We start from the raw sequence: 23,610 nt of genomic DNA on the forward strand, positions 1-23,610 counted from the left end.
CACACACACACAAACACTCTCTCTCTCTCTCTCACACACACACACTCACACACACACATGCACTCACATGTGGCTTTCACACAGCCAGCTCAGAGAGGAGGACTGTGGTCACCACAGCTGACAAGGACACTGTGTGCATGTGGAAGGCCCCGACTTGCAGCGGTTAGACCTATGGTGTTCAGCGTCACAGAGATGCAGTCGCAGTTACACATCCGGTGGGAGCTGCGCTTTGAATCCTGACCTTCCCAGAACAGCGCCACATGGTTAATCCATGTCCTGCGGCCAGCAGCACCAACAAGATGACTTTGTCCAAATGGGGGCGAATGCAGTGCCCTGAGCACATTTAAGTGGGTGAGGCTTCGCAGTGATGATCGGCAGGCTGGGGGCATTGAACCCACTTTCAACTCGTGGTGGCTTTACAGGGACATAACCCCATCGTAACTCAAGAAGCATCCGTGTGTACATTGTGTGTCATTGAAGGAAGACATCTGGGTTGAGCTCATTAACACCATCATGATTCCAATCATGTGTTTCAGGTGATAGTATACAATGAACACATGCAAAAGGGGCCCACTTACACCAAGGAATTTTATTCCTTCATACAGTCTCAACCAGGGGCCTGGGTCGCGACTTCTTGTTCCCACAATAGCTGTTGTCTCCCTCATCGGAGCGTTAGAGCGAAGCTGGCAGCTGCAATTCCAGCCATGCCCACCACATCATCATCTCTCCAAAGCCAAGACAAGTTTTTATTTCAATAACAAACACATAGGTAAGTGTTCAAAATGTCAGTGGAACAGAAGTGACCTTAAGGAAAGTGCCAAAATATAGGCATTTATCTTAAAGTATTGTAAAGTTGTAGATGCTGAAAGGGTATGCTTTATGATGACCTATCTCAACTGGGAGACCTATCTCAACTGTGACTTATCTCAACTGGAAGCACGCTGAAACTTATTGTCCTGCCTTTGACCAGGGTATATGTTAAGGGGATTCTTAAAAGCAAGGGGAGAAAATAAAAGAACAAAATCTGCAACTGTAAGTAATGCTGTCAAAGATAGAGTCTAAGGATTAGTCGGAATGTCCAGGCATTCTGCTCTAGGGTCTTTTTATTGTTAATCTATCTATATATAAAAGCCTAAGCAGCCACTGCAACTGAAACAAATACCATCGCAACAGAACAGACGACCGAACAGGCTGTGTGGGCAACCAGGTCAGCAGGGGGTTAGTGAGGGACGACCAAATGACCGAACAGCAGGCTGCATGGGTGACCAGGTCAGCAGGGGGGGACAGCTAGGGGTGAACAGACTGGCGGGGGGGTGGTAGTGAAGGGCAACCCAGCTGGCAGAGGGGGGCAGTGAGGGGCAACCAAGCTGGCAGGGGGGGGTCAGTTGGGGGTGATCAGGCAGGCAGGCAGGTGAGCAGTTAGGAGCCAGTGGTCCCGGATTGTGAGTCAGACATACTCCAACGGGTCTCAGATTAGAGAGGGTGCAGGCTGGGCTGAGGGGGATCCCCACCCACCCATGTACAAATTTTGTGCACCAGGCCTCTAGTAATCTAATAAAAACACAATGTTTAGCCATCCTGGACACTGCTTAATGAAGAATTTATTAGGAACAAAGCATAATTCTTGAACTATGCCTAAGTGATATTTTGCCATCAAGATAGAGAAAAGCACAACTTCTGACATGTGGCACCATTCCTGTACCCTTTTCCCCATGGCAGTAACCACCTGGGGGACACAGCAGTCACAGAGGAAAGGTGGACCAGACTCATGCCTAGCCCATAAAACAAAAACAAAAACAAAAATGTGCTTGGTCTTTCTAGTATCATACACTCAGATACATCTCAAATAATTTGTGGTTTAATTTCAACTGTTTCCAAAGGAAAAATCTGGTAGTGTAAGAAAGTACTATTGCAAAGAACTTGGGATGAATTGAATGTGCGAGTACAAGGGAATAAAATATGGGGCTGTTTGTTGCTTGAACAAGTGGGAAGAATCAAATAATGCTCAGGAAAGACAAGGCGATGGCCTGGAGGAGCTTCCAGCAAAAGACAGCAGACCTCAAAGCAGCCGTTGCTGTGCCGTGTTTTCACAAGATGTCAAGAATCTGAAAAAGCTCTTGAAAGATTTATGCTGATAGTGGAGAAGAAACGTGCTGCATTGAACCAATAAAAGTCATTTTTTGTTGTTTTTTCAAAATTACTGATCTTTAGACAATAGAATGTTGGTACTCAAAACTCTTGGCGTAACGAGCACAAGAATTGATGGATTTTTGAGAGGACCTGAGCCCTCATGGAGCCTGCAGTGTGGACACTGGAGTGGACTCAGAAGGAGGCCGAGAGCCCACAGCCACAGCTAGTCATGAAAGAGCAACCAGGATGCTGAGATTCAAAACACTCAAGTACGTGGCTGTTCAAGCAATTGTTTTCCTCACATGGACAAGAGTATAGTTCTCTTAATTTAAATTATCTAATAAAAAATATGCTTTATAGCCACATTAATCTTGCAACATCAGTCTTTTTTATCTTATTCTACTTAACCTATATAATAAAAGCCCAGCAACCATTACAGCAGAATGCCCAGAACAACCAGTTGCTACGATGTGCACTGACCACCAGGGGGGAGACACTCAATACAGGATCTGTCCCCTGGTGATCAGTGCACTCCCAGAAGCCGACCCACTGCTGGTGAGCAGAGTGGTAGTGGCAGTGGCAAGAGCTTCTCCCACCTCCATGGCAGCACTAAGGAGCAGCAAGCTGAGTGTTAGGGAGCAGCAAACAGGTGGGTGGTAAGGAGTGAGGGGTCCCAGACTATGAGAGGGCACAGGTGGGCTGAGGGACCCTTCCCCCGCTGCCTCCACTGCACAGATTTCATGCGCCAGGCCTCTAGTAAAGAAATAAAATACTTCCTGATCCCAGGCACCACACTCAGACTTTGCAAATATTGACTTCCTAAATCCTTATAACAACTCCAAGATGTGAGTTCCCTTATTGGCTTGGTCACTGACCAAGTATGTGATGTGGATTAAGTTACTTAGCCTCCTGATTCCATTGTCATCATTTTTAAAATGAGGATGGTAACCTTCACTTGCTCCTTCTCTGATGCTCTTCTTTTCTTCTATGTACATCCGACTTTGCTACCTATAGCATTTCCTTCCTCTCTAGAGAATTTCTTTTAACTATATTTCAAGGCAGGTACACCAGTAACAGATTCTCTCAATTTTTTAAAATCTATTTTTATTGATTTCAGAGAAAGAAGAGAGAGGGACAGATAGAAACATCAATGATGAGAATCATTGACCAGCTGCTTCCTGCATGCCCCCTATTGGAGATTGAGCTCACAACCCCCATATTGTCCTTGACTGAAATCAAACCAGTTCACAGGCCAATGCTTTATCCCCTGAGCCAAACCAGCTAGGGCCACAAACTTAAATTGTTTGAAAAAGACTTACACCCTCTTCACTTTCGAAGGATAATTTCTCAGGGTACAGAATTCTAGGTTGGTGGATTTTTTCTTTCAACACATTATTTCCCTAGAAGGGCAGGGCACTGGCACACACATCCACCCCCTATGCCTGAAAAGAGAGAACCCAAAGGAGAGCTGTGTGTGGAGGGCCATGTGACAGGAGCTGGGACATTTGGGGACAGAATCAGTTAGTGACAGGCACTAGGGGTCATGGAATCAGCACTCTGACCTCCCCCCTCCTGTCTCATGCTGTTCTCCACTAGTGCTGTCCCTGGTTGAATCCAGCCCCAGGCCAGTGGGCAGTGAGCCCTCCAACTTAATCCTTACAATCTGGCCTTGGGGTGAAGGGCAGAGCAAAGAAGGATGGCGAGTGTCTCCGTGAACAGGGACCAGGAGAAGGTACAGACGTGACTGCCTTCTCTGTTTGTTTAGTGCCGAGACCGTCCTTGGACCTGGCCCAGCCCAATCTTTCTAATTTCTCCCTTCTCTCTTTCTTCTCTAGACCTGCCTTTTGTTCATTTACCACTGACCTCCCAAAACTTCACATTTGCCAATTGTTTGCTCGTTTTCATTGTGCAACCATTGCTTACAAAGAGGGTTCTTCACAAAAAATGTATGTGCCCTTACCCTTCCTTTTGTCAAATTTCTCCTATCCTTTGAAGTGACCTTCCGCACAGGTATTATCTGACACTCAGCCAAGGTGGTCCCCCACTCTGACATCCCATGGAACATTTTATCATGGTCACTTATAACTACACTAGAGAACAGCTCACATGGTTGTCCAGTTTGTATGTGTACATGCATTCAGCCCTCAGCTGGATTGAAAATTCTTCAGAGGCAAGGAAAAACTGCTCTGAATTTCGCATTCCCCATAACTTCTAACGAGGCCCAGTGCACAAAATGTATGCACTCGGGGGGTCTCTCAGCCCAGCCTGAGTCCTCTCATAGTCCAGGAGCCCTCAGGGGATGTCTGACTCATGGTTTAGGCCCACCCCTATGGCTTCTGGCTGAGAGGCACTCCCCCTGTGGGAGCATACTGACCACCAGGGGGCAGCTCCTGCATTGGGCATCTGCCTCCTAGTGGTCAGTGCGCATCATAGAGACTGGTTATTCTACAGTTTGGTCAATTTGGATATTAGCCTTTTATTATTGATATATAGGATATTCTAAGTCAATTAATGAATTGGTCCTCTGATTATAAAAAAAGTTTACAGTCTTGATATGAAATTGTCTTTCTTCATGAAATATAATCATTGAAATAAAAACATAATTGATTTTGAGTAACATTAAGTCTCATTGTCCTAACAAAATATTGAAAGTCAATTATTATTGTTTGATGTTAAATAGTCAACCAACTCCATAGAATTGGAGATAAAGGAAAAGTACACTTTGTTTCATTTTCAGCAAACACTGAATGGATGAAGACATTTCTATTTTTCTGTATAGGACACAGCATATCTTGAACTACCATTGAACCATATTTATCATAATAATGAATATAACTCTGGTTATAACAACATAAAAATAGAAGTAAGTGTCAGAAGGGACACAATGGACTTAATCTAAATGACTGTGTTTGTGACTCCATCAAAAACACATCACCATCAATTTACGTGGGGATATATGAATCTGCTCATCACATTTGCAATCCAAGTGGACTCCACAGTGATGCTTTTCAAATCCACTTAGTCCCACCCCTAGAAAAATACTTTCTTCACCTCTTCCAGTGAGGCTCAATTGGTTGGACATCATCTCATGCACTGAAATGTTGCCTGTTCGATTTCCAGTCAGGGCACATGCCTGCACCCGGCTTGATCCCCAGTAGAGGGCATGCAGTAGGCAGTTGATAGATGTGGGTTCTCACATCAATATTTCTCTTCCTCTCCCTTTCTCTCTCTCTAACAATCAATTTAAACATGTTTAAAATAATACTTTCTTCAAAGACATCTTACTCAGAGATACCATATTAAAAAGACAAACACGAAGGATTATTTTGTAAGAGATGGTGCCTGAGAACCAGTCAGTGTAGGGGCAGTCTGTCTTCCACTCAAAGTGACTAGGTAAAATGAGAAAATGAGAAAATCAGTGAGGGAAACATTTACAGGCATCTGCCATTGAGTAGTGAATACCACAGCTTAGGAAAGAATGAACACTAAACGGTTCGCAGTCAGGAGGGGTCAATGCAATTCCTAAGAAAGGTTGTCACATTAAGAAAGCAGCAGCCATGTTTAATACTCAAATATGAGGCAGACACCACCACAAAACCAGGACCCGAGACCACACCAACAGCCCCGAGGGTCCTGTTTACATTTTATGGAGAGCTTTGCCGATCTGTAGATGCTGCACTGACTTCTCAGAATTTAGTGTCAGAAACACATCTATCTGCTTATCTCCTCAGGAGCATGTCCTTGCTGCAGCCTCACTTGCTCACACAAGCCTGGATTTGTTCAGGCATCAGGCTGAGAAGTGACCACAGATCATGGGCTGCCTTAGGCTGGGTCCTGGTTTCTCTGAGCTAACAACGGCAGTCCCTTCACCTCTGTCAGCACTGAGCTGAAAGGGGGACCACCATGTCCATCTGGAAGCCATAGAAATACAGTGGATGAGTGACTTACAGAGTGGAAATGCCTGGGATGGTTTGGACTGAGGGGCATCTGAGGAGAGGGGCAGCATTCCAAGGCTGGCCCTAAGGGAACGAATCCAGACTTCCTTATGTGACATAATATACGTATTGCTTAAAACCATTGTGGGTAGGGGTTTTAAATTACACACATTCTAAACCCTCTTAATGATAATGGAGGCTAAGACCAAACTCTAACCAAATTTCATGAAACGAATTCCAACTGTATGAAAAAAAATTATCTGTCCTTAAAAAATGGGAGACCATACTCAAAGTCTACATTACTGTCAAAAATTCTGACAGGTATTAGCATCAAGTTTGCTGATAGCTGCACTCAAAAGCTTCCCATTCCCACTCTGTTCAATGCCAGAGGCAGAGAAATGATGACTTGGGAAATGAAAACCCCGTAAGTGAGCTTATTGCAGAAGTAGTAGGAAAATTGCTACTGGAACAGGCTGGCTGGTGCCTTTACCCTCATCTGTCTGGTAGAAAAATTAAAAAACCAGAAGATGCCAAAACCTGTTTGGCTCAGTGGATAGAGCCTGTGGACTGAAAGGTTCGATTCCGGTCCAGGGCATGTACCTTGGTTGCCCGCACATCCCCAGTAGGGGGTGTGCAAGAGGCAGCTGATTGATGTTTCTCTCTCATTGATGTTTTTAGCTTTCTAACCCTTTTTCTTCCCCTCTGTAAAAACACAATAAAATATATTAATAATAAAAAAACAGAATAGTGTTTGTAAAAAAATAGAGGAACTGCAACATTAAGGCAGGAGTTCTGGAGATGAAGCAGGCAGTAAGGTAAAGCAAACCTATGGCTATGAGACATCAGTCCAAGAATCTGCTGGGTTTTCAGAAATTTTACCTGAACAATTATATTTATGTAACAGTGATCCTTACAAATGAGAGATGGATTTATTAGCCCAAAATATATGCCTTGGGGACAGTGGCAGCTGAGACACTTTCTCCTGCTTAATTCTCAGATGAGAAAACTCATTTTTACAAAAAAAAGAAAGCACAACCTCGGAAAGGAGATGATGCAGGTGTTTGCCTGGTGTGGATTGAGTGAGGAGGGACTTACTGTTAATAGTTTGGTGAAATGCAATCATGTGACAGACACCTGGCAGGGGGGCTGCTTTCCTAATCCTACTCAAGACCTCTGTGAAGGTCTGCAATGAACTGTAGAGCCGTTTGAAGGACATGGGAGTGGGAACCATGTCAAAGACCCAGCATGAAGGAGGAAGCTGCCCTTTGAGATAGAATAGAGTTGAGTCCCAAAAAACATTAAGTAAAAATGTGACTTTGGTGATTATGATGTCTCCATGCAGCAAATGCATGACGCTTGTGGGGAGGCTGGTCTGCATGTGTGGGGTCAGGGGTTCCTGAAAATTAAGCTGCAGTGAACATGGGGTGCATATATCTTTTTAAGTTAGTGTTTCTGTTTTTTTCAGATAAATACCCAACAGTGGAATTGTTCAATCACATGGGGGTTCTAGTTTTAATTTTTAAATAATCTGCATACTGTTTTGCATAGTGGCTGCACCACCTTACCTTCCCACAAGAGTGTCTAAGAGTTCCCTTTTCTTCACATCCTCGCCAACACTTGTTTTTGACAATAACTTTTGTGTCAGATTTGAAAGAAGAAAAAAATCTCCCAGACTTATGTCAAGGAGCTTACCACCTAGTTTTATGTCTTCAAGTCTTTAATCCACTTTGAGTTAACTTGTGTGTATGGTGTAATATAGTGGTCTAGTTTCATTCTTTTGCATGTGATTGTCCAGTTTTTCCAACATCATTTATTGAAAATACTACCTAATTTGATCGTATATTCTTGGCCCCTTTGTCATAAACTAAGTGATCATATATACAGACAGTCCTTGGGTTATGTCGGACTCAAGGTACATCATTTCCTGGTTACGTAGCCATCTCCCACTTATTTACATTAAAAAAAAAAAGTTGTTTTGTCATTTCAACGTATGTACATACGTGCTTTATGTTTTTTATTATTATTTACCACAAGATCAGGAATTGTCTTTCTTTTAGGTTTGTTTGTTTTCTGTTTCACTTCATTACTGCTGTGTATGTGCTCCATGTGAGTGATGTAGGTGCTTATGTTGGTGGGTTCTGACTTCAGCAAAAACCGTGATACGGATCTCCGACATAACTCAAGGACCTACTGTACTTGAGTTTATTTCTGAGCTTTTGTTATGTTCTACTTGTCTGTGTGTCTGTTTAATCCAGTGTTTCAATTACTATCTATAATAATAATAGTGTAATATGCTAATTAGACCGGACAGCCAAAGGACCTTCCAGATGTCCTTCCGGATGAAGCTACAGTGGCAGGGGCCAATGCAGAGGCAATTACGGGCAATCAGGCAGGCAAGCAGAGCGGTTAGGGGCAATCAGGCTAGCAGGCGAGTGGTTAGGGGTGATCAAGCAGGCAGGCATAGTGGTTAAGAGCAAGTGATCCTGGATTTTGAGGGGACCTAGCCTAATCTGGCACTTGGACATCCCCAAGGGGACCTGGATTGCCAGAGGGTGCAGGCCGAGATGAGGGACACTCCCTCTCTCCCCATGCACAAATTTCATGCATTGGGCCTCTAGTAACTTTATAATATAGCTTGAAATCAGGGAACATGATGCCTCCAGCTTTGTTCTTTCTCAAGATTGTTTTGCATATTTGGAGTTTGTTTTTATGGTTCCATATAAGTTTCAGGATTATTTATTGTACATCTTTAAAAGATGCCATTGTAATTTTTTAAATTTTTATTGTTGAAAATATTTCATATGTCTCCTCTTTCCTCCATTGACCTCTTCTAGCCTGCCTCCACCCCTCCCCACAGGCCTTCACTACCCTATTGTCAGTGAACATGGGTTTTGCACATATGCATACAAGTTATTTGGTTGATCTAATGAATAAAATAAACCGATGAACAAAATAGATCCAGAGACATAGAAGCATGGAACAGACTGTGGAACCTGAAAGCGAAGGCAGGGAAGGGTGAGTGGGTGGGAAGATATCAACCAAAGATCAACCAAAAGAAGCCATTGTAACTTTGATGGGGATTACACTGAGTATGCAGATTGCTTTGAGGAGTAGGGACATTTTAACAGCATCCATTCCTCCACATGAGCACAAATAACTTTCCGTTAATTTGTGTCTTCTTCAGTTACTTTCATCAATGTCCCATAGTTTCCGATATACAGATCTTCACCTCCTTAGGTAAACTTATTCCTAAGTATAAAGACTATAGTTTTTACTCTTCCACCAATTTATTTTCAAATGGTAGCATCTTTACTATGACCCAATGTTTATTTTTAATTATGCCTCCATTTGACCTGTATGTGAAAATAAATGCCCACTACATTTAGTAATGATAAGAAATATTTTCACTACATTAGTCATGTTAAGAAATATTTTCACATTTTAAATAAACTATATTAATTTTTAAGGACTGAGGAGACAATTAAATGTTAAGTTCTAATTGCATAACTATAGCAAAAGATTTTTTAGTGTCTTTTTAAACGTCTGAATATTCTAATATTTATATTTCATTTTAAGAACAAAATAATTGTACATATTTTAAACATAGCAATTAAGATAAAATAAATGCAGTACATAAAAACAATGGAGATTGAATCAATGGAGATTAAATCCTTTATTATTTGCAATTTAATTTAATCAAAACTCATTTCACAATTGTCTTTGATGTTTTGAAAGCTCTGTCTAATTAAATGAAACTAAATGTAATTCATTTTTTTCTGATTGAAAGCCCTAAAAGTTCCTGGAATACCATACTGAGCATTAGGAAAAAATAAGCTCCCTGGTGTCATGGACGTGACCTTCACACTGGGGTTGGGGGAGGAGTCCAGGAGCAGAGCTAAGACGACTACAGAGGATCTCAGAGCAGTGTGTGCAAAGCAGCCACGAGCTGTGAGGAATCAGCAGGTCTGGCCTGCAGCGGCCTGGGAGGAGGGTTTGGTGTGCAGAGGCCAGAAAAGGCCGAGGGCCAGGAGCTTAGAGAAAGGTCCACAGAGTGCCAAGCAGCTCCCAGTCTCGGAGACAGAGGCTCTGACACCTGAGGACAAAGTCCCTGCCCCCCTGAGGGGTCTTTGCCTTTGCTCTTCAGGGCACCCCACTATCCTGCTTGACCCAGAGCTTAAATTAATCGGAATAAATTTCCATTTGAAATTATTGCCTGAGTTTTATTCTTGACTTAAGATGAAATTCTATTCAACTGCCTTAGGGGAAAAGATGTCTCATTTCTCCAGATGGAAGAACCATTTATCAATGCCTGATAAGTTCCCCCAACTTTTCTCCAAATATCTGATAAAACCCAAACTTCATTGGGCAGTATGAGTAAGATCTCCACGGCTCAATTACCCTCACCTAAGATAGATGCAATCTGTAGTGATAACGCAGATTAGAATATCTTGTAGGTAAGAGATGGGAAAAAATGGGATTCCATGGTGAGTGATTAAGTTGCTCAAAATATCTTCACCCCCAAATTAAGGCTACATACATGCTGATGGCAAATTGATTTTACCAATTCCCACCCCACCCCCTCACCCCACCGCCACCCAGTCCTCACCCACACAGCTTGTTATTGACTGACTAGCTAGCAATTGATACAATCCAATAAAAAATAAAACTGAGAGGAGGTTTATTCCTGAAAGATGTAGGAATTAAACTAAACGTCAACAATTAAATGCATACAGCCAGCAATTAGAGCACGCACATGTGCTTATTATCTCCACTAAGTAATTTCCCTCTCATTGGCTCTTTTGGCTCTTTTCTGCCCGAAATCTAACACCGGCTTTCTTAGCCCAGGTCCAGGCTAAGTGGACCAGACCCCATCTGAGATCCAGAGCTCCAGGAGGACCCTGGGTGTTTATGCTTTGACTTACACAATCACATGGGAGATGGAGCATCACTGCTCAGACAGGGAATAAATGGTCTAATTATAGATCTCAGACTGAATGCAAATAAATATCATTTTGTTTCCTTTATGTGCTGGTCCTGGTAGCACATACATAAACCATCTGATTTACATATGCACAAACTAAGAATTTAGTTACTGTGTACTTAATGCCCTTATAACATCACTCCTGGACCACAGCAGTGACCATACAATTACTCTTCCTTCTCTAGGTACCAGGCTTCTATAGTTATTCTTTCAAAAATATGCCTCATATGAATTATTGGGTAAAATACTATTGTGGGTATAAGGCAACGTCTATGATTTCAAGAAGTGTCCAATAAGAATAAACTCCTTCACCGTCAACCTCAAGATCCTCTACTCTCCTGCCTAATTTTCTAGCCCTACCTGCAAAATAGCGCCATGGAGGGACTTACTGTTCTCAGCAGAGTTTACTCACTGGCACCAGGAATACCTGTGAATTCTGACTGCATTTTCCCAACAGCCCCTGGGAACCACATTGTACCCTTCCCTGACCTGCTCAGTCCATCCATTTAATCTCTCAGTCCATCCCCTTTATCTACATCCTCCCAAAAGCTACCACACTTTCTCTTAAGCTCAAATAGTAATTGCTTCCTGAAAAGTTCATTTAGCAACCCACCTATATGTAATCTATCAATATATATATAAAAGCCTAAGTGGCCTTTACGACCAAACAAGCAGAATCACGGGTCAACCAGGCACTGTGATGCCAACTGACCACCAGAGGGCAGATGTTCAATGCAAGAGCTGCCTCCTGGTGGTCAGTGCACCCCCACAGGGGGAGCGCTGCTCAGCCAGAGGCTGCGTTCATGGCCAGAAGGAGGCACAGTGGGCCAGGATGAGTGGGAGCGGCTCAGGCTCCTCCCTGGCTGCCTGCGGCTTGGTGCACTGCTGCATCCCCTGGGGGATCCCGGATTATGGAGATCACAGGCCAGGCTGAGGGACCCCCTCCCATCCCCTACGCATAAATCCGTGCAGCAGGCCTCTAGTGTATAATAGTGAAAGCAGAACTTTTTTGAGCTCTTATTTTGTGTTAAGTACATCCATGGATACTCTTATTCTCAAAGCAGAGTTGTGAGAAGGATCACATTAGTATTATTACAACCACTAAATTGATTTCACAGATTAAAGAAAACATGAGGTTCAGAAACCTTAAGGAGCGTGTCTCACCAATGGCAGTAACAGCAGAGCCAGGACTCAAGCTGAGACTTGTCTCCACCAAGTTTGTGCTTTCATTCTCACCTTCATTGCTGCAAGTTACACTTAGTGTTTCCTTGTTCCTTGCATCTCTAACTTCAGTATTGTCCCTTCTTGATAGGGTGCACTGATGTTCTATACATTCTGTTAAGCATGTAAGCATTTAAACGCAGAGATACATATTTCTATTTGGTAAGTAATGCAACACGGTTTGGAGACCGTGACAAAGCTAGACAGCTACAGCAGAACAAAACGGCGGGCAGAAGGCGCCCATTAATTCGCAGTGATGCTACCCACAATGACCCTGCACACAAGACCGAAGCTGAGGTCCAGATCGTGAAGTAGGCAGATACTGCAATGGAACAACCAAATGAGGTTCCTTGTAACCTAATGGCCGATGAATGAGAAGTCAGTAATTCCAGAGAGTTAGCCAGTGAGGCTGGTGGCCATGCCATGCACCTGCCTCCGCAGGTGGGGGGTGGGATGAGGGGGCACAGAGAGGGAGAGGCCCTGGGGGATTTGGAGGCAGAAAAAGGAGATGGAACTCCAGGGTCTCCATGTTGTAGATACACTTTCCCTCTGTGGTCCTGGTTCCTGGGGGTGGACTGAGGGGCAGGGGTGCTCGAGTGGGGAACAGTATGAGACACTGAATCCAGACACGAGCCAGCTCCCAACTGAGGAAGGCCCGCTGCTGCCAGCACCCTGCCTGGGAGCTGCCGCCAGTGCCCGGTCGGTCGGGCAGCGTTTCAGGGAGCACAGCAGGTGCTGACCAATTTCAGCCCAGCAGCCGGGAACATTACTCTCTTACAGCCACAGGGACAGTGTATGTTACAGCATGTGGCCACCTTCCCCTGCTCCTCACTGCTCCTCACAGGGGTCAGATTTAGCAGGTTAGGGTCAGCAGGGGTCAGGGTCAGCTGGGGTCAGGGTTAGCAGGGGTCAGGGTCAGCAGGGGTCAGGGTCAGGGTTAGCAGGGGTCAGGGTCAGCAGGGGTCAGGGTCAGCTGGGGTTAGGGTTAGCAGAGGTCAGGGTTAGCAGGGGTCAGGGTCAACAGGGGTCAGGGTCAGCTGGGGTTAGGGTTAGCAGAGGTCAGGGTTAGGACTGGACATGAATGAACAGTCACAGACTGGTCACTTAAGAAGAACAAAAGCTCTAGTGTTGCTGACAGTTAGAATGGTCTGCCTGAATGTCTGTACTTCTTAAAATGATTCTATCAGAACTACAAAAAAAAGAAAAATGTCAGAGCTGGCGACTGCCTGCCAGCTGCTTGGCCGCCATGACACTGGCTCCCCAAGGGGCAGCAGCCCGATGGACAGGAGGCACTGCTGCGGCCAGCGGGGCATCCGCAGAGAAGGCAACGCAGGGGCTGCACCACCTCCGAGCCTGGGAGGCTGAGCTGAGGAACTCTAGGATGACCAAGAGGGAACGGGAAGCTGGGAAAATCAACCATGAGGTCAAGGCAGAGCAAGTGATCCAAGGTTCCCATGGCAATGCATGAAGACACTCTCTTCCCAGCTGAAGGCAGAAAAGCAGAGGGCTGGCAGCAAAGCCCAGATAAGCTGTGGTCGCAACCCCAGGGAGGGTTCTGTTGAGCCCTGAAATGGGGTAGCGATTTTTAAACCTCAACATGAAGTGTCCTCCTGGCCATGTTGCACTGCAGCATGTGGAGAATGTTCCAGAAACAACAGGTGTTGTCCAAGGTCTGGTGACAACTCCCATGCACCTTCACTGCAGAGCTCGTGCATGGTCTTGTGGTCTTGGTGATGAGAGCACACAGGGAAGATGAAGGGGAAGTTTCTGGAATTACTCTCTCCCTGCCTTCCTCCACCCCAGCCAAGATGATGAATCAAATCAGTATCACAGACCTCAGCAAGATGAGGGACCAAGAGACCCCACTCAGCCCTCCCTGGACAAAAACAGCCGTTTAACAATAACCTTCAAACAAATAGCTTTGGGAGTGAGTGGGGTTCAATTAAGAAGCTGAGTATCCTAATGGAGGGCACAGAGAGGCTGGCCCCAGAGAAAAAGAAAGGACCTATTTCACCCCCCATCGTGCCCTGGGCCATGCAGATCAATGATGAGGGACCCCCGCCTGTGAGTCCTCCAGTGGCATAAAGAACAGGGTGACCTGGAGCCTTCACAACTGAGCACCCAGCACCCAGCACCCAGCCGCTGAGGACCAGGATTCGGGTCCCTATGGAATGCCAGACATGGCCAGCATGGACCTGCTGCCAGAGGCCACAGAGGCATGCCGCATGTCTCCCTGGAATGGAGCCTGTACCCCCCAGAGCTGCACCACTGAAGCCCCCGAGACCTGGTGCATGCTCACCCTGGACCCAGCACCACTCCTGTGCATGCCCCCCACCCAGAGGGACAGGAAGCTTACTTAGAGAAACAATGCCCCAATGCCCCAGGCCCAGAGAAGGCAATAGACATCAGGATTCAAGAGGCCCAAAGAACCCCACAGACAGAATGTGAAGAGCTCCACATTGAGATGTATTATAATTAAATTTTCAAAAGTCAAAAACAGAGAATTTTTAAAGCAGCAAGAGAAAAGAAATCTGTTACAATTCCCGGCAAGCCAGGAGAGAGTGGGACAATTTACTAAAGCACTGAAAGAAAACTGCCAACAAAGAATAATATACCTGGCAAAATGATCCTTAAAACAATGAAAAAGCGACAATGGGTTTTTCTAAACCAATAAAACCTGAGGGAGTTCATCACCACTAGACCTACTTTAGAAAAACTGCTAAAGGGATTCCTTCAAATTGAAACAAAAACATGCTAAATAGCAAAGTGAAAGCATGTGAAAACAAAACTCTCACTTCTAAAGGTAAATATTAATATATAGTCAAATACAAAATAAAGCAACACTGTACTGCGGCATATAAATTTCTTATAACCCTAATATAAAAGTTAAAAGATGAAATATTAAGAATAACTATAACCACATAGAAAAGTTAATGGGTACATGTTATAAAACGAAGTAAACTTTGCACGTACACAAAGGGGAAGGGAGGAGGAGGCGGAGGGTTAGCGTGTGATTGAAGTTCAGTTGTTAACAACGTAAGCAGACAGATCACAGTTGTTAACAACGTAAGCAGCACAGGATACTTCATGCAGTCCTCATGGTGCCAACAAAGAAGAACATGTAATATATCCAAAAGAAAACAGCAAAGCCACCCATCTCCAAAACATCATTGAAGTAACAAAGACAGACAAGAGAGGAGGAGACATACAACTTCACGGCAAACAGAGAACAATCAACCAAATAGCAATAGTGAGCCCTCATTTATCAATGATTCCTTTAAGTTTAAGTGGATTAAACTCCCCAATCTAAAAAAAAACACAAAGAAAAACAGAGTGGCTAAATGGATTTTATTAAAAAGAACCTGTGATATGCTGTCTATAAGAGATTCTGTTTCAATATAGGGACATCCATGATAACAGAAATAATAAATGAATTCAGTAAAGTTTCAGTTTTCACAGCAAAAGAAACAACAAATGAAAAGGCAACCCATATAAGGAAGATAACCAAATGTCAGGTGAAAGTTTAATATCAAAATAATATAAAGAACTCATACAACTCAATAACAAAAAATCCAATTAAAAAGTGGACAGAAGAGCTAAACAGACATTCTCCATAGAAGATAGCCAACAGTGCTCTGAGAAGATACTAAATATTACTAATCAGAGAAATGCAAATCAAAACCACAATGAGAGCCTGTTTCACCTGCTAGATGGCCATCTTCTACAGGTAAGTAGTGTTTGTGGGGATGTGGAGAAAAGGAGCCCTGTGTACTGCTGATGGAAGTGGTATGGTGACTCCTCAAAAACTAAAACCATACTCCCACATGACCCAGCAATTCCACTCCGGAGAGCATATCCAAAGGACCTGAAAACAGGCCCTCCAAGAGAGAGCCAACTCCATTTTTGGCAGCATTATTCACAATAGCCATAATACAGAAACAACTTAAGCATCTCCCAGGGGACAGATGAAGAAAGTAGATGTGGCTATGTAGACATAGCATATCATCCAGCTGTGAAACAGAAGGAATTCTTGCCATTTGCAACTACATGGGTGGACCTCAGTGCGGTGAGTCAAATGGAGAGAGACATATAATCAATGTGGAATTCAGCTCTCACACTTGTGGACTTTGAAACCTGATTATATGCCATGTCATCAAGGCATCTGAATAAATTTAGTCACTACAGAATAAATTTAGGTAAAAACAGAGTGTACATGGGGCTGGAGCTGAAGGAAAGAGAGATATATAAAATACAAACTTGCTGCTTGTAGACAAATAAATGCTGGAGATCTAACGCACAACACAGGGACTATAACCAGCAATATTATCACTAAATCTTCATTGTTCTTACCACAAACATTAAATAACAATCATGTGACATGAGACAGGGATTAGCTAATACTACAGTGGTAAACCTATTGCAATTAATAAATGCATCAGTAAATGTATCATATATCTTCAACTTCACAGTATTACATGTCAGTTAGATCTCAAAAATTTGTAATTTATAAAAATAAAAAACTATAAATGTCCATACTACCAAAAGTGATGTGAAGAGTCAATGTAATCCCTATCAAAATATCAGCAATGTTATTTCAGTAATAGAAGAAAACACTGCTAAAATCATAGGGAAGCACAGAAGACCCTGCCTAGCCAAAGCCATCTTGAGAAAGAACAACGCTGGAGACATTACACTTCCTGATCTCCAGCTACAATCATGGCGCTTCATGATGGAGAGGTGAGTCCTCAGACGACTGTGTCTTTGCGGGAGGGTCATGGAGCACTCTCACGGAGACCTGATGGGCAGCCCCCGGAGCCAGGGGCAGGGCTGTGTGGTCCCCGGCGCTAACTGATTTTGCTGTTGCTGGCTCCTTTGGCTCTTTTCTGCCCCAAATCCAACACTGGCTCTCTTAGCCACAGCCAGGCTAGCCGGACCAGACCCCAGCTGAGTGTGTGGAGACGCAGGACGATCCTAGGGGTGCATGCTGACAGCTGGCAGTCCTGGAATATGACCTATAAGAGGTTTTCTTCAAGCCTTGAGGATTGTGACAGGCCTTGGCCTCACTCTTGAGATGAACAAGCGAAGCACACAGTCCTAACATGATTTAAAAGGCCTCCATGGTCACCTGCCCACTGCTCAGGTCACCTGTTCCCTGTCCCTCACTCCCATGGTCCTCCCTCCTCCTCACCCCCATGGCTCTCCCTCCTCACCCCCATGCCCTCCTCCCTCCTCACCCCCATAGCCCCCTTCCTCCTCACCCCCATGCCCTCCTCCCTCCTCACCCCCACGGCCTCCTCCCTCCTCACCCCCATGCCCTCCTCCCTCCTCACCCCCATGCCCTCCTCCCTCCTCACCCTCATGCCCTCCTCCCTCCTCCTCACCCCCATGGCCCCTCCCTCCTCACCCCCATGGCCTCCTCCCTCCTCACCCCCATGCCCTCCTCCCTCCTCACCCCCATGGCCTCCTCCCTCCTCCTCACCCCCATGCCTCCTCCCTCCTCACCGGGCCAGCCACACCCGCCTTGTCTCCATCAGTTACACCTGAGCCCTTCTAGGGGACGTATGTGGTTGTCGGCTTCTCTCATCAATTTTTTAACAAATGTCAAGTTAGATATAATTAACTTCATTTTTATTTTTAAAAGACACATGATCTTAAACACTCCGGGCCCCCAGAGCAGGGGCTGCGGGGGGGACGCTGTGGAGGGGACGCTGCGGGGTGGGCGCGGGGGGGCGGTCTTACCCGGGTGCCGCAGGGCTTGGCCGGCCGCTCGGAGCCGGGGTGCAGGTCCTGGCCGCACACGTAGCTGTGGAAGCTCTGCGGCACGAAGGCGGCCTGCGAGCCTTCCTCGTCGATGAGGCTCTTGTACAGCGGCGTCTGCGCCCGCACCACGCCGCGCAGGACCACGTAGAAGCCGTCGCTGCCGACCACTGCAAGGAGCCAGGAGGGGGGCTCAGGGGCCGCACTCAGGACCCCCCACCTCCCCCCTCCACACAAATACACACACACACACACACACACACACACACACACACACACACACACACACCATCCCCGAGGCCGGGAGGAGGGGGACCTCAAACAAAGTGGGGCCCTCAGAGCCCCCGCAGGGAGCCCCGCCTGCTGTGTGCGGACCGAGCACCAGGTCAACGCCACCGTCTCCAGGAGGGGTTCGGGGGGCTCCCCAGTGTCCTCTCCGCCGGGGACCGCACCGGGCCCCCCCTCCTGAAGGCCGGGACCCCGCGCTCAGGCTCTGCTGAGGCCCGGGCTGCAAGGGACCTGGGCGGGATGTGCTGGATCCGCTGTGTCCGCGCCCTGAGCCGGCCCGCCTGCCTCCTCCGCGGGTCTAAGTCCGGCTCAGGAGCGAGCAGAGCAGCTGGCCGGGCCGGGCGGGGCTGGGCTGGCGGGCTGCAGGTACAGGGAGGCTTGGGCTGCACCTTTGTCAGGACTCATCAAGCACCTGGTTCCAGCTCCAGCATGGACACGCCCAAGTCTCCACCAGCTCACAGCGGAGGGCTGGCGGCCCTCAGGCCCGGGACCTGCCCCCAGCAAGGGGGACAGCACCCAGGGCTGGAAGGAGCAGGAGGCGCCGTGGGAAGCTGCCACCAGGAGACTGGCTCTGACATCCCTGAGGGGTCCTGGATTGAGCGAGGGCACAGGCCATGTCGAAGTACTCCACCAGTGCACGATTGGGGCTGGGGGTCAATAGGAGAGCCCCAGGGTGTGTCCGGCCCATCTCGTCCAGTCCTAATTGACTGGACCCCAGCAGCAAGCTCACCTACGGGTCAGAGCATCTTCCCCCTGGTGGTCAGTGCATACCATAGTGAGCAGTTGAGTGATCTTAGCATATCATTAGCATATTATTCTTTGATTGGTTGAATGGCCACTGGACAACCTGACACTTAGCATATTGGTTTTTTATTATATAGGATTAATAACACAAGATAAAATAAGCTTTTGAAATCTAAGTAATGTGAAGAAACATAGAGTATAGATGCCTTAGTCAAATTTTCAAAGTACACAAAATCATGTAACTTTTAGAAAAGAGAATACTCTAAGCATCTAAGAAAAAAGTATGTATATAAAAAACTAATATGCTAAGTATCCCATCAAGTGTTCCACCGAGAGAATCAGAATTTAATCACTCACTATGAAGTGTGCTGACCACCAGGGGGCAGCTCAGAACATGCAGATGACCAGCAGTGGCAGCAGGGCACCGAGGAGGTGAGGAAAGGGGGAGGTAGGGAGGCAGGGCGGTCGGGGCGGTGGGGACGTGGGGAACCTGATCAGCCCTGCTCGCCAGCCAGGCCTAGGGACCTTACCTGTGCATGAATTTCATGCACCCAGTCTCTAGTCTGACTATAAGAATTAAACAATACAGATCAAAATGGCATTAAATCTTCATCTCCAGACTTTATAAAAGAATCGATAAAATCATGTTGTTTACCAGTATATTTCATTAAATTACTTGTCTAGCCAACCTCTGACATGAAAAGGCAAAAAAAAATCTTTCCATAAGATTTGAAGGAATTTCCTAGTGGAGGACCTTGTGTCCTACCTAATAAAAGAGTAATATGCAAATTAACCATCACCCTGCTACACCCACAAGCCATGCGCACCAGCCACACCCACCAGCCAATCATAGTAAATATGCAAATAAACCCAACCAAGATGTCTACAGCCACAGAGAGCAGGAGGAAGGCTTGGGTTTCTCAGGCAACAGAGAAAGCCAAGCTTTCCACCTGCCCTTACCAGGCTAAGCCTCCACTCAAGGCTACAAAGTTTCAATTATAGAAGGTAAACAAATCCAAACAGAAATATCTGCAGGTCCCAGAAAGAGCAGGAGGCTTGGTTCTGCTCCAAGCTACAAGGTTTCAATTGTAGAAAGTAAACATATCCCAGATACCAGGGCTTCCACTTGGGTTGCTGGGGGCATGGCCAGCCTGCAAACTACCACAGGCCCCTCGCTCAGGCCCCCCCACCATGCCCCAAGGGAACCCCCACCCTGATCCGAGATACCTTTCAAGGCAAACCAGCTGGCCCCCACCCTTTATCCTATCTAATAAAAGAGTAATATGCAGATTGACCATCACTCCAACACACAATAGCTGCCCCCACGTGGTCAAAGGTGGCTGCCCCCATGTGGACAAAAGATGGCCACCACAAGATGGCCAGGAGGGGAGGGCAGTTGGGAGGCACCAGGCCTATAAGGAAGGGCAGTTGGAGGCAATCAACCCTGCAGGGGAGGACAGTTAGGAGTGACCAGGCTGGCAGAGGAGGGAAGTTCCCAAAACAGGCTGGCAGGGGAGCAGTTAGACATCAATCAGGCTGGCATGGGAATGGTTAGGGGATAATCAGGCTGGCAGGCAGAAGCATTTAGAGGCAATCAAGAAGGCAAGCAGGAGAGCAGTTGGGAGCCAGCAGTCCTGGATTGTGACAGGAATGTCCTAAACCAGAAGTCGGACATCCTTGAAGTTTCCCAGATTGGAGAGGGTGCAGGCTGGGCTGAGGGACACACACCCCCACCCCCAGCCACATGCACAAATTTCGTGCACCAGGCTTCTAGTTTAAAAAAAAAATTTACCACATTTGTATCAGGTGAACAGAAACATTCAAAAGGAAACAATAATACTAATAATGGAAGGTTTAATGAATCGCTTTGATTATGACTTTCAAAAGGTGAGAGGCCAAACATAAAGTTAGATTAAAGCAAACGTGTGTGAATTCCCTGCTAAGGGTCTACACAGGACCCTCAGCTGAAATCAACCATTCTAAAAGGTCTTTAATGTTTTCAGTGGCTACAGTTGAACCAGGTCATGTGGTCACATGGTTGGGTTTATATGTGTATATTACTGAGCATCAGTGTCTCTCCCTACAGGAAGCCTCTCCTGCTCTCCGGCCTCTCACCATCCTGACCACCTCCCCTCACCTCCCCTCCCGGGCCGTCCCTGCAGGACTTCTGTCTGGGGCTCTCTCTGGTTTTCAGTTTCTGCCTGGTGACCACAACCTCCTGGGATGGAAGGGCCTCTCACGGGCCCTCAGTATCTCCAGTGCTTGGCATGCCACCTGAATTGCTGTAGGCACCTAGCAAATGCTGGAATGAATGAAACCTTCATTAATGATCCTGTTGTCTTTCTCTCCAAAGAATCTCATAAAACATTTGGGGGGAAAACTCATTTTCTTCTCTTAGAATTCTGTCCTCTGAGAAATGAAATAAAGCTCCCTGATGGCCTATTTTCTACTCAGTGCTTTAGGTTGGAGCTTAGGAAAATAGCAGAAAGTTATATAAATTTTAAGACGGTGGTTTAATTCATGGAATCCCCATTTAAAGCCATAAATGGCCCCAAAGGTAACATAACAAAAGCAATGTGTAAGTGGCCTTTGCATAGCTTCTGTGGTATTAAAATATCTTTGGAGGTGGGGTTTGTTCTTAGGGCAATTTTTCCTCTCTTGATACTAGAAATAATTATTTTAAGACACAAGTCTAATAACCTTATTTGGAGTATTTTTATAATGTGTGGAAGATAAGGTGTAAATAAAACTGGATATTTGTTTTAATATTTTTAAAAAACACACAAATAAATAAATATTAGCTAGCTCAGAGCTAAGCAGAAGAAAAAATAAGAAATTTATTTCACCTTATTTTAGGATTGGACTTTCCATTGGAATAGCCTCTGAATATTGATACTTTCTGTCAAATATTTCTAGAGATTTCAAAAAGATAGAAATTTTAACTTTACAAATTATTGACTATTATTTTTAATAACCTTATAACCTATCCTATATGATAAAAGCCTAGGCGGCATCACGTGACATCATCATAAGATGGCTGCCATGACATCATCACAAGATGGCCACCCCCATATAGTCACAAGATGTTCACCACAAGATGGCTGGCAGAGGAAGACAGTTGGGGGTGATCAGGCCAGCAGAGGAGCAGCTAGGCATCAACCAGGCAGGCAGGCAGGCAGGAGGCGAGCAGTTAGGAGCCAACAGTCCCAGATTGTGAGAGGTATGTGGAATCGGGCTCAAACATCCCCTAAGAGATCCCAGGTTGGAGAGGGTGCAGGCTGAGCTGAGGGACCTAGTTACTTCATAATCTTTTTACTTAGTCCTTCTCACTAAGAAAAAAACACTAAGAAAATTTCTTATTTAAAAATTGTTTGTTCACATGGGGATTAAGGTAGAGGCCTTCGTTTTTTGGTTTTTTGGTTTTCAGTAAAGGATATAATTCATTCATTTAGATTCTATCTTGTTATCTGAGAGTTTTAATAAGTAAGCTTACAAAAATACATACAACATTGCTTTAAAAGTTAAAGATGAGCCGAAACCGGTTTGGCTCAGTAGGTAGAGCGTTGGCTTGTGGACTGAAAGGTCCCAGGTTCGATTCCAATCAAGAGCATGTACCTTGGTTGCAGGCACATCCCCAGTGGGGGGTGTGCAAGAGGCAGCTGATCAATGATTCTCTCTCATCGATGTTTCTAACTCTCTATCCCTCTCTCTTCCTCTCTGTGAAAAAATCAATAAAATTAAAAAAAAAAGGCCACTAGGGCCCCTGTTTAAAAGTTAAAGATGAAATAGAATGAAGGAAAAACGTGTGAGAAAAAAGATAAAGGCAAGAACAAATTAAAAAACAAATTGTATGAAATCTTACATATTTGCCAGGAGATAGTACTGAGTAAGCAGACAGTTTTTGCCCCATTTGTCTTACTTTTAAAACATGTTCATGTCACATAGTTTTTAAAGGCCTATAAAATGTCTCTAAACTATTTCACATGCAATACAAAATGAGAAATATGATTGGTTATGTGATTTATCAATGATAAGAGAATTTTTAAATATAACTTGCCTAAAGTCTCAAAATCACTGAATATATTTCTCCCAGAAGTTCTTAAAAAAGAAAATAATGTTATCTAAGTACAACTAAACTTTTCACAAAGCACATTATTAAAATACAGGGGCCTGACAGACTATTTCTAAGGACTTAATAATAATTTCTATGTGAGAGGGTGGGAAACAGACCCCTTGGGGCAGCAGTGTGGTGGAGGGACCACAGGTTTGACTCCTTCAGTGGCAAGAGCACATTATTTGAATTCACATACACAGAAGTGATGCCCACTACATTTTTTTCATGATATTTACTTACTGTGTTTATACAATATGTTAAATGAAATTTAAACCATAACAGACAATTAAGTCTGAGCAGGTTAAGAAAATGTTAAAAATTTAGTAATATAAAAAAGATTCTGAGCATCTTACCTAATAATAGACAAACATGTAAATTGACTGTACCTTCGCTACACCCATAGCCAATCAGAGTGACATTTGTCCAGGAAGAAAAGTTCA

General features: G+C 45.1%; 1 protein-coding gene across 1 annotated transcript in view; it reads right to left on the reverse strand.

The window, feature by feature from the left end:
* The window catches only part of CNBD1 (cyclic nucleotide binding domain containing 1), a 195,244-nt gene that overhangs the window by 79,262 nt on the left and 92,372 nt on the right, over nucleotides 1-23,610 (reverse strand). Inside the window, exon 6 of the mRNA XM_036437339.1 lies at nucleotides 18,007-18,194. Within this exon, the coding sequence (XP_036293232.1) occupies nucleotides 18,007-18,194 (188 nt within the window). The remainder of the gene's footprint in view (nucleotides 1-18,006; nucleotides 18,195-23,610) is intronic.

The sequence above is a fragment of the Pipistrellus kuhlii genome, unplaced genomic scaffold, assembly GCF_014108245.1.
Source record: "Pipistrellus kuhlii isolate mPipKuh1 unplaced genomic scaffold, mPipKuh1.p scaffold_m20_p_14, whole genome shotgun sequence".
Lineage (NCBI taxonomy): Eukaryota > Metazoa > Chordata > Mammalia > Chiroptera > Vespertilionidae > Pipistrellus > Pipistrellus kuhlii.